The sequence below is a fragment of the Solanum pennellii genome, chromosome 10 (assembly GCF_001406875.1).
Source record: "Solanum pennellii chromosome 10, SPENNV200".
NCBI lineage: Eukaryota > Viridiplantae > Streptophyta > Magnoliopsida > Solanales > Solanaceae > Solanum > Solanum pennellii.
The window spans coordinates 63,264,534-63,276,509 of NC_028646.1; the positions used below are offsets into that span (position 1 = coordinate 63,264,534).

At 29.6% G+C, this 11,976-nt stretch overlaps 3 protein-coding genes across 8 annotated transcripts in view; 1 reads left to right on the top strand and 2 right to left on the bottom strand.

Annotated features, from left to right (window-relative positions):
- Positions 1-519: 519 nt before the first annotated feature.
- LOC107032069 (probable E3 ubiquitin-protein ligase ZFP1) lies at positions 520-1,481 on the top strand. Its single transcript, XM_015233634.2, has one exon. The coding sequence runs from the start codon at positions 520-522 to the stop codon at positions 1,351-1,353; it is 834 nt and encodes a 277-aa protein (XP_015089120.2). The 3' UTR covers positions 1,354-1,481.
- Positions 1,482-1,541: 60 nt separating this feature from the next.
- On the bottom strand, positions 1,542-4,943 carry LOC107032070 (E3 ubiquitin-protein ligase RNF5-like). Of its 6 annotated transcripts, none has more exons than XM_015233635.2 (2): positions 4,651-4,943; positions 1,542-2,354 (listed from the first exon to the last, which is right to left on the bottom strand). In XM_015233635.2, the coding sequence occupies exons 1-2, from the start codon at positions 4,734-4,736 to the stop codon at positions 1,670-1,672; spliced, it is 771 nt and encodes a 256-aa protein (XP_015089121.1). In that variant the 5' UTR covers positions 4,737-4,943; the 3' UTR covers positions 1,542-1,669. The 6 variants fall into 6 exon arrangements, with proteins under 6 accessions (XP_015089121.1, XP_015089122.1, XP_015089127.1 ...); XM_015233636.2 differs by having other exon boundaries at positions 1,542-2,339; positions 4,651-4,929; XM_015233641.2 differs by having other exon boundaries at positions 4,746-4,927.
- Positions 4,944-10,989: 6,046 nt separating this feature from the next.
- LOC107032376 (HVA22-like protein k) overlaps positions 10,990-11,976 on the bottom strand; it is a 7,638-nt gene continuing 6,651 nt past the window's right edge. The window contains exons 7-8 of the mRNA XM_015233969.2: positions 11,626-11,698; positions 10,990-11,452 (exon numbers count right to left, since the gene is read on the bottom strand). Coding sequence (XP_015089455.1) covers positions 11,343-11,452; positions 11,626-11,698 — 183 coding nt within the window. The 3' untranslated portion in view covers positions 10,990-11,342. The remainder of the gene's footprint in view (positions 11,453-11,625; positions 11,699-11,976) is intronic.

An 11,976-nucleotide genomic window follows, 5' to 3' on the forward strand; every position in this document is an offset into this window, starting at 1 on the left:
GATACTTCAAGCCTTGTTTTTGAGTATCATCAAGCTTACACTCCGACAACCTTGGTGCTGAAGACATTTGTAGACATCAAAATGTTGTAGGACTAGGAATTCCATCTATGTATGTGGTTACAATGTACTTGTAAATATTATGGTATACCATTTTGATTGTCCAAATAGTAACTATAAAACAAATAAATTGAAACACGGGAATATAAATTTTTATGATGAAAGTAATCAACAATATATGTGAAAAATACAAATATTTTACTACAAATAATACTAAATAGGAAAAATTACAAAAATATATTACTTAACACTTCAACAATATATTAATCTACTTATATTTAATTACAAACATAGTTTTAAATTACATACCTTACAAAATACTAATTACTTTTTGTATTTAAGTGATTTATTTTTATTTTTTTCTGATTTTTCTCTCTATCCTTGTATTGCGTGTAATCAGGATATGTAAGGTAATTAATTTTTAATTGGTAACCGTGTCGACTTATTAGTTTAGGAAACATTATGGCAACCGTGTCAATTTATTTTTTATGGAAACTTTCTGTTAAGGAAATATTATGGCAACCGTGTCAATTTATTTTTTATGGAAACTTTCTGTTAAGCAAATATTATGGTAACCATCTCTCTGTCTATATATATATATGTGTGTGTGAGCTTTTGCTATTGAATTCATATTTGCAGCTCTCTTTTCTTTGTTCTGCAAAACCCCAACTTAATTGTTTCTTGACCATCGCTGAAAAGAAGCAAAATTTTACTTTTGTTTCTCTGTTTGTTGTTATGATGAGTATGAATTCGGATCCTGCTCTGTTTCTCACACACGGTCAATACATTGACGGTGTCTTTGTCATTGATAATGCTGCTCCTCTCTTTCCTTCACAACCCCACAATCATCCCTCAACAAATACTGTTTTCCAGGATCCATATACTCATCATTTGGCTCCACATAATAACTACTCTGTTTTCTGGGATCCTTATACTTATCATCATCAATTCATTCATCAACCAACTGATGATGTCAATCAGTTAATAGTCGCAATGCAAAACTTTGGTAGTCGTCTCAGCGCACAGCCATTTGATTATACAGCTTTGATTGATCTACCAGCCCATCACACTGAAGTAAGCCAGCAGCAGGAGGAGGAAATTGTGATGATGAAAACCACAAGTCGTTGTGTTAATAAAGTTGATTCAGAAGAGATATGTTCCATATGTCTATCTGATTATGTAAAGGACGACACAATTGGTACACTCAGTTGTGGACATGAATATCACGCAAATTGCATACAACAATGGCTGCTGAGGGGCAAGAAGAATTGTCCAATCTGTAGATCTTCTGTTTAACAGTAACTTTACTTTTCTTTGTATTACGTTGCTGTTAGTCTTAGCTAGCTATACATTGTTTTTATTTGAACTATTTTTTATTCAGTTGCCATATTGAATATATATATATATATATATGTTGGAGAGTATGAAGATGAGATTGAATTTACCTGCTATAAATCTGGACAAAAATATGGCACAATAACTAAGGCTAACTCTGAATATAATGAAGGATAACTGAGCACCCTGCTTTGCTAAACATAAATATAAGTCTACTACTCTAAACATATATACACATGATTAACAATTCTACATCTTAATTAATTTATGACATTCTCTACAAAATTAAGGAAACAACTAAGAGGAAACCGATAATCAAGAGAAACATCTTGATAAAAAACTTAGTACCATCTACATGGATTGAATGATGAAATCCATGAGCATAACCCCCATGAAGTGAACTAGAGAAGAGGTATGGAACTCCTGTTGTTGCACCATATACAGTAGCATCATGAAATCCTTGCACATGAAGATTAAAAAAAGATGGAATAGCTCCGAAAAGAGTAGATAATGTCAAGTTTCCAAACCTTGCACTGGCCATAGGCATAAATCCCCCCATTTGATCCAACTCATCGGGTCGGAAATAGTTCATATCTAGTGTTGGAGCTGTTTGTGGTCTTGGTCCAAATACTGGACGGTTAGGAATGTTCATCCTTGGACGTATGTGAGACCTTGGGTCAGAGGTTGTCTTGCCTCGACCATATATAGGAACTAACTTCTGGTCCTCAATGACAGCCTTACAAACTGGACATTCGTGGGAATGTGAATGAACTTGCAACCATTCACAAAGACAAGGCCAACAATAAAGGTGGCCGCAAAGAGTCACAATAGGATCTTGAGCTATTTCAAAGCAGATATTGCATTCAAAATCACCATGCTCACAACTCATATTATCTGAAGGCACAGAATCCACCGATTCGCCTGTCTCATGATCCATATGCACAATCCTTGAATAAAGAAACCTGTCAGCAAATTAGAGCGCAGTGGCATTATGAGGAACACGATGCTCGAATTTAATCGTCCAGCTACCCACGATGCAAGTAAAAAATGAGAAAGAGTGGTTAAGAGGAGGGGTAAAGGAGATGAAATACAAAGTTGTGAACGAAACAGTGTATATAAAGATCATAACCTGTCGCATCACGAAACAGAAACAGTTTATCAGCCTTCAGAAGAAGTGAACAAAAATTTATTTATAGACAATAGGATGTAATTCCCCTTTACTAAGAACTTCAAATTATAAATTTATAGGTAGACAGTTATCATGGATAAGTCGTGAACCTCTAATAATGTACAAAAACCATAACCTCCTCGTCTACTATCTTGTCCACCAGTTTCGTGTTTCACTCTGATTGTAATGTGAAACTAGAAAAGGAACTGCTAGGTATGAATCTTCAAAAGATGTGATCCAGTCAACAATCCACATAGACTGGAATTTTTTTTGCCTAGAGGGTTCTTGAGTATCAGCGTTCTTTTTGTTCTGCATATAATGAAGTCGTGGAGTTGATGTTAGTTGTTTGTTTATTTTTAGTCTGAATTACTGTAGTTCTTTCTTTGGTATCTATAGCTTTTGTTTGTATTACTTCTAAGTTTCACTCTAAAATTGCCATCTTTGGTCATAGAGAAAATGCATATATGCATGTTTATTTGGAAAATTTGAAACACTGAATTGATTATTTGTATTCTTTTGATTGTTCAAGAATCAAAAGAGTGAAACACTCAAAATCTTATCGAGTCACTACAATGCAAGGTTTAGTAGTGCACAGATTACTAATAATAGGAATTAGTAGTGCAGAGATTAGTAAAGACTGAATTAGGTAAATTTTGGAAGTCTTTTAATAGAAAGTGCAACATTATCAGCTGGAAAATCTCTAAGCATGTTTTGATCATTCTGAAAGGTAAAACTCGCTTGCCCAGCTTCACTGATAATCTGCCCATTATTCTACACGGTTGCAAGCAGAGTCCAAAGAATTAATTGTTGCAAGCCAAAGCAACACTACCAACAGTTTGTTTAATTTGTCTTGAGCTTTGAAACTCATGTCCTTTGCAGAAACTTACACTGCTCGTAAATACCAAGAACAAGATTTATATGAACTCATTTCAAAAGGAAAAAGGTAACCTAAGGATTTTCCATTCCACATCTAAGCAGAAGAGCTTTCCAGACTTCATGGAGAAGGATATCTCATTTCTCTCTCACTAAGTGATTGTCCTATACAAGAAAATGGATAAACTCTTGACAATCATCTAGGGTAACTAACTACTGTGAAACTCATACAGCCATTATGGATATATGTGTCTGATTATTTTTTTTCTCCGATGGGAAATCATGTATCTGAAATCTGATTCTTAATTCTAGCTCATCAAATTTCGAAAAACTCAATCAATCAGCCAACTATCCGTCAATTCCAAACTAGTTAGGTTCAACAAATACAAATCCACACGGATATTTAGAAGGTAGATGTTCTTCCTCATCTTTTGTAAAGTTCAACTGCTGAGAGAGTACTTTTTTTGTGTAACACGAAAGCTGTTCATGATTTCGATATCACGATGGAGCTTATAGACTTTCTGCATAGTTGAAAGAAGATTCTTTTTTTTGCAACTTCATAGCTCCCTCGTAGTGCTATTGAAAAAGGGCAGCCAGTGCCCAAAGCATCCGGCATTAACAGGATCCAGGGAAGGTCCTCACCCCAAAGGGTACACAAAAAATCCCTCTTACTACTATAATGTGAATTACTAAAATTCTATCCTACCTCCTTTTAAAAAAAGAAACTGAAGCCACATATATCCTTTTCCATTCGAGCCAATTCATTTCAAGAAGGAAACGATAGCACGAAAACTAATCATGTTTGCAAACCAAGAGATAGTCAACTCCCTCAATCAACACAGCATATTCTCTTTTTGGAAAGACCCATATATATTAGCAGAAGCATCATGGATTGTCTGAATCAATGAGAACAAATTCTAGTAAACTACAGATTAAAGACACAAAAAGCAAACTAATTATAGACTAAAATCCAACCATATACTTGCTTTGTTCACTTCCCCTAAAAAAAGAACAAATTTCGCATAAAGATTGAAACTTTATACATAATACAACTAGTAATCAACTCAAAATTGAAAAGAGACAAAGAACCCAAACAGATCCAACAACAGATCACATAATAACAACTACCCTCCAATCTAGAAATGACCCACATCAATTAAAACCCATTTGTTTCCAATACAGATCTCATAACAAAAAAAAAGATATTGAGAACACACCTGAAATTAAGGATGAAAATCTTGAGTGATCTGAAAGAGAAAAAGGTGAGCTGAGAAAGAAAAGATACACAGCTAAGAAAAAACATAAAAGAGACCCTGTAGTGTCGGTTGGTGGATTGAGAACCTCCTCCGGACCTTCCCCTTAATGTCGAAATCTCCTAACTTCTAATTTATTTACCACCAACGCCACAAAAATGAATGGTACAATTTTAACTACCACGTTCGAGTCCCTGGCAGCAGGGACTCGAACAACAACTTTGATTAAGAATGAAGCACAATTTTGATTAAGAATAAAGCAATCGTATCAATGTATAGCATATATGTTGTTAATATTTTTCTTACTATTATATTGTTCTATATAATTTTCTTTATCTTATATTATTTTACTAGTTTCTAAATACGTGTGCTTTGTCCAATATATTATAAATTCATCAGAATAATTAAAATTTAATTAAAATATGAATATAATGAGTATTAAAATACAACAATGTCAAATTAATGTTATGATAATAATTTATAGAAATATAAAAAAAACACATTCTTCTCAAAACTTTAATCATAACATTATATAAATGAAAAACAAATACAAAATTGATACATAATTTTTCAAGTTATATTGTCGACACCTTTTTTTCATATCCAATCAAAATTCAAAATTATTCTTCATCGAATCAAACTAAAGCATGAATCAAATAAAAAGATAACTTTATTTTCGTAAGTGATATAAAATCAAACTAAGACAGATATACCATATACTTAAGTTGTTGATGACTTCACTACTTTAACTATAAAATGAAAAGAATAATTTTGAACGTGAGTTTAGGTTTCATGAAACAAAAAAAATGACTTTATATAGATAGTAATTAGGGGATACCAAAAGACTTATTAAAATTTAATTGAATAATATTTGAAGATTTCAAAAGGTCAAAATAGATAAAAGAGAACAACTTTAAAAATATTAAATATATACCATGAATCTCCATTAAAATTTGGAAGAGTAAACAATTCTCCTTTGCACACATGAACTCTCCATTTATTCATTGAAATAATTGATTATCAATAATATTTAGCACATGTAATTAACTAAAGGAAAAATCTTTTGCCAGAAAAATTTGACCAGAATTGTAAAAAAACCTAGTTTGTTTTTTAACATTTTTACCCTTTAATTCAAATATTGAATATATATAGTCTTCAATTATATTGTCAATGCATTGAAATGATTGATAAGATTAATTATTTATGATTTCACAGTTAAACAAAATCCACCAAATAAAACATAAATTCTACCAATCTTTTCTCTTTGAAAATTTCAAATCTAAATAGAAAATATTGTTTTACAAAAAATACATTTAAAATGTAAGCATAGTAGTAAAGAACTTAATAAAAAATAGTAAAAAATTATTTTTTCGTTTCAAAAATTCCTCCTTTTTACTTATTCTTTTTTTTTTTTTTCATTTCTTATTTTTAATGATAAAAAAGAGAATTTAAATATTAAAATATAATATTTATAATATTCAAAATTAAAAATCTGAAATTGACCAGAATGCACAATTACCCCTATTTATTTAAGGGAGTTGTTGTTATGCATCGAATTTGTAGAAAGAAGTCAAATAATGAAAATATATTTTATTTTGATTATACTCAAAGTGTATGTGAGTGAAATATGAAGAAAACTGAAATTACAATAATGTTTATCCTATTATGTAATTGTCTTCCTATCCTCGATATATATATGAATCATATCATACACAAATAAAGACTCATGTAAATTAATATTTTTTTTATTTGAATACAAGAAACGTATACAAATATTTGTTGGATAGAAATATTGATGTTGCTTTATTGAAAAATTATAATAATACGGAACGGATATAGAAAGTTTTTTATGATTTCAAAAAAAAATTATAAAAAAATTAAAGAAAAACATCTTCATACAGTTCTCCAATAATAATGATAACACAAATTTGTTAAGTATGAACTGTTAAAGTTTCATAACATATATATTTCTCTTTATTAGTATTATTTGTTGTTTTATTAAAGCAAATGTTTGTTATAAAATGATATGTTAAAATATATTAAGTTTACATAGTTATAGTCATAAAATTAATATTAGTTTTTCCTCAAATTAATATTTTTTGAAACTAATTACGAATTTTTAAAATTAAGTAATTTTATTGTAGTTATTACATAAATAAATTTAAATTACATTTTACATAGTTTTTAAATATAATGTAAAATAGTATAACAATAACAGTCAAGACTTAAAACACTCTAGTTCATATGTATCAAACCCTAGATAACAAACCAAAGAGCCGAGCATAATATTGTAGTCTTGTACTGCTCCTGTGTAATGCCAATTTGATGAGCGCTAATTAAATAATTATAGTAATTATTATGTTTAAAAAAATTAAGCTATGCATAAAATTAAAAATATAATTTTAAATATTTCAATGACGACATCAAAACTCAAAACACTTTAGAGTTAATAGATATATATATTTTTGAAATACTTAAATCATATGGTTCATAAGTGACGATCCTATTTAACAATCAAAGGTAGTTACACATAATGTTGTAGTTTTGCATAATTGCTAATTATTATGTTTTAAAAAATTAAACTACATCTGTAAATAATTAAGTGATACCCCTAGTTAACAATAAGCTAAGAGTATTTCAAAAAAAAAAAAAAGCTAACATTTATTTCAAGAGGAAATAATTAAGAATAATATTGACGTTAAATTATATTCAAGAGAAAAGTGTTGACGTTAAATTATTTATAATTAAAATAAATGTTTGAGTTATATGATTACATTAATTCGAAGTCATTTTAATAACAAAATATAAATAATGATTTACAATTTATTAAATCGACATAATATAAGAGATAAAAAGTGATTAAACGTCTTTATTCTTTACGCAAGTATTCTCAATTTATACTATGAAATCAAATAATAAAGGGATAATGTACAAGTACCCCCTCAACATATGCCCGAAATCTCAGAGACACACTTATACTATACTAAGATCCTATTACCCCCCTGAACTTATTTAATTAATAATTTTCTACCCCTTTTCGGCCTACGTTGCAATATCTTGTGGGCCCAATGCTGATTGACTTTTTTTTTAAGTTAGTGCCACGTAGGCCGAAATGGAGTAGAAAATTACTTATAAAATAAATTCATGGGGTAATAGGACCTTAGTATAGTATAAGTTTGTCTCTGGAATTTCGAGCATAAGTTGAGGGAATACTTGTGCATTTTCTCAATAAAGAAAATCAGAAATAAGAGCATGAAAGTAAAAAGAACAAGAATTTTCATAGTACCTAAATTTTTATATTACTATTTTTGCCACTTTATAATATTTTGTATATTTTATTCAAAACCCATGTAGTTTTTGCCGCTTTATAAGTTATTGGGAAAATGGTCTGATATACCCCTCAACTTTGTCATTTAGAGCTGATATACCCCTTGTTATGAAAGTGACTCATATATACCCCTACTTGTAAACAAATGGCTCACATATACCCTTTTCCTCTAACGGAAATGAAAAAAATAATAATTTTAATCTAAAATTTTATTATTTTTTTCTAAAAAATATAATCCCATATGAGTAAATTTAATCCTCGGCAAACATATTTTTTTTGACCTTTTTTTGTTTCAATGACTAATTTATAATTATTATTTTGATAATCAAATTATTTATGTTTCACTAATATTCTTGTAAAACTTATTGTAGATGACCAAATTTTTTCTTCGTTAAATTACAATACACACAAAAATAATAGTTTAAATTTTTTTTCTTTAAACTAAGGAATGAAAGGAAAAAACAAAATAAGAATAAGAAACTCAAATAATTATAATAAAAAAGTCAAAAAATAATTTATATATGAAAAAAATTAAAATATACCTTGAACTTTGATAGAAGAATCATATATACCCCTAAATAATTTTTTTAAAAAATTACAAGTAATAAATATAAATTTAAAAATAATTTTTAACTTCCGTTAAATGAAGGGTATATATGAGCCATTTTGTAACGGCAGGGGTATATGTGAGCCGTTTGTATGACGGTAAGGGCATATATGAGTCACTTTTATAACGAGGGGTATATCAGCTCCAAATGACAAAGTTGAGGGTTATATCAGACCTTTTTCCCTAAGTTATTTAATATTTTCCCTATTTATTTTAGGAGGATAAAGTTATAGAAATCTAGAATTGTACTAGGAATTGCAATGATTTTTTGAATAACCAAATTCTTCCTTTAATGTGTTTTTCCTTTATTTAAACTAAAAGATTAGTATAGTCTTTATACATTTCTGGTCAAATTCTGGCTATATTTTTCTGGTTGTTTAGCATTTCTCTTAACTAAATATATATACTATTTTAATCTAGTCATATATTACTAAAAGTGAAATGGGCAAAACAGTATTTCAATTTTCTATTTTTTTTATATTGTTTTAGTAATATGATGATATATGGTTTTTAATTTTATAACATGTTGTTGATACGAAATTCAAATAATTTAAGCCTTTCACAGGAGTAACATTTGCTCTATATTGTGGCCTTGTCAAGTGAGAAGAAAAGGTTTGAATTTTATCATCATTGCATCAAAATATCTTCTGAATATAGCGGAGGGGGTGTCAACCGCCCCTTCATCGGAAAATTACGCTGTTTAGCTAGAATTAAAATATTTTTTTGTGTATATCTATATTACATATTGACAACCTTGACCTCTACACGATTTTATTTCTTTATATTTTGACACCTCTTAGACTAAATTCTAGCTCCGCCACTGAATTAGTATACGTAGGGCAGAGAAACAAATATTAATTATTAGTGCTTATTTTACTGCTTTCATTTTTTTTTGTGTGTGTTAATTGATTTTTTTCTATGTATATTGATATGTTTTTTCTTTGTAAATTAATAATTTTGGCTCTTAAAGTGTTCACGCCGTCTGATATTCACTAAAAAGTGATCATAATAATTCGGGAATGAGTCAATGAATTCAAGTCCTATCGTATTAATACATTATAATAACAAATTTTTTGATTTAAATCCCAACAAATTATGGTCTAAGCATATTTTTTTATGTGTAAAGTATTATATTTAAATTTCAAGTCAACAAATTATTATAGATATGACTGAGGTAAAATAACAGACTTTTGAGAAGAAGTTATGAAATCTACACAATTTTGTAGTGGTGCATAATATGTCGAAAGAAAGATAAGTGGTTGAATAAATAAATATGAGTATGAAAAAACAAAATAACTCTTAATAACTACTATTATTGTGGTAAAACTATATAACGTTATTCATTTTTTAAATAGTCTTTCAAACTCTGAAGCTAATTTTTATCATCAAAATAATATAAAAAGTTATTAGACACATAATTATCGTATGACCTAATTTGATAAGTTTTATATTTTTCCATCAAAATAAAGGAATAATGGTGCTAGTGGCTTCTTTTGTGAGCATATAAGAAAATTGATACTCCCTCCGTCTACAATTATTTTTCAGGGTAAGATCATGAACTTTCCTCAAGAAAAATTTAATAAAAGGTGTAATTTGACTAATATAATGCCTACTATAGCAAGAATATCAAAAGTCTACATAACTTTTCAATTGAACAAAATGGAGTAATTATTAAAGGCAGAATTGGAAAAAATAATTAATTATTTCTTGAATATTTAAATTGCCAATTAATCTTAGACACCTATTTCTAATATACCTGTCAAACATTTGTATACAGAGGGAGTATGTCTCATCTAAGACAAGAAAATATTATCACTATTTAAAGAGGAATTTTGATGATCATTATTTAATCAAAATATTTTAAAATGTAGTCTTGCAATTTATTTTATTTATTCTTTAAATCTTCCCAACAATATTTAACTTCTAATTGGGTTCACGTGTGCATATGAATAAAGCAAATGGACATACCACCATAAAAACGCAGAACGTTTTCAAAGCTTTGAAATAATCGAAGAATAAGGGATCTCAATGGTGAACAAAGATACTGTAACACGTTTCTATAATAAACATAATATATACAAATGTGTCATTTAATTTGATCTTATTTCACATTTATGCTTCTTCAACTTTGCTATCATTTAATTTGATCTTGTTTCATATTTATGCATCTTCAACTTTGGATGTAGACAAATAAATTAAACTTGCATAAAGTTGAATAATAGACATAAAATATCACGTAACACGCATGTGTCTTTTTATTTAACTTTATACAAATTTAAATATTTAGTTGCGCACACTCAAAAATTGAAGGTCATGTATACGTGACATAAGTAGCTATAGCAGCTCTAAGCCTTTTATGCTCAACATATAGTTTATGATCATTGTGTCATATTCCTTATGGTAATTAGTGAAAATAAAAAAAGAAGAATTAGAAGCACATAAATCTATCTGCGCAGTAACATACACAATTCTTGCTAGTATACTACTACTTAGTAATTATTTCAACCTAGAGAATGAAGGGTGAAACAATCCTAGCAGCAATTGAACAACTAAGCTAATGGATCTTGAACAAAGTGGAAGCAACTATGTACAATATCACCGGAAAATCAATTTGGGAAGTCGTAAGAGCCCTAAAAGTTCATACTGTGAGACTCGCTATGCAGAATAGATCTATTATCTAAGGAAACCATTGCAATGATCAAGTGGATCTTGAGTTAAGCATCACTCTTCATCATCAGAATCAGAAGTGTCAAATTGTTGTCTTCGTTCTTCAATTGCACCACTCACGTGCCTTCGCTCAGGGTGAATAAAACCTGAAGCAAACTGGTTGGCTGATAAGAAGAAAAAGAAAACTGGTTAGCACATAAATAGGTAAATGAACACCAAAAGGACATTAGTGATTGAAGTATATAGTAATAATTAAGCAACAGGTAATACATGAAAGGAATGATTCATATCTAACACTTGAAATAGTAGCAAATCCCAAGTGTACTTATTTGGCTACCTGATACGAAGGTCCTCATCAGAAGTGCTCTCACGAATTTGATTTCAGCTTGATGCATGCTAACAAACTTGGACTGCAAGGCCAGGAATAGTGCAGGTCAAATGACATTGCAAAAACAGCTGCTTGCAAATTGGCCCTTAGCAGGTGATTAGCTTAAGAAAATTAAAGAGTCAACCAGGTAATCGATACTGATTATAAGATCTAAAACCAAAGTATTATATCAAACTGCTCAGACCAGGGTGCAGATCTGATGCCATCACAGCTCATCAACCAAACATGAATCAAGAGCATAATTCCTTACTCTAACCTCTAACTTGAAGACACAAGCCCCCAACCCCTTGCCCCTAACCC

What these genes read in the sequence shown, in the direction of transcription:
- LOC107032069 (XM_015233634.2), top strand. Translation starts at nt 520, where the DNA reads ATGGCAACCGTGTCAATTTATTTTTTATGGAAACTTTCTGTTAAGGAA.
- LOC107032070 (XM_015233635.2), bottom strand. Translation starts at nt 4,736, where the DNA reads ATGTTTTTTCTTAGCTGTGTATCTTTTCTTTCTCAGCTCACCTTTTTC. An exon ending in ATTTTCATCCTTAATTTCAG is followed by an intron (nt 2,355 to 4,650) that starts GTGTGTTCTCAA and finishes ATTTGCTGACAG; the next exon opens with GTTTCTTTATTCAAGGATTG.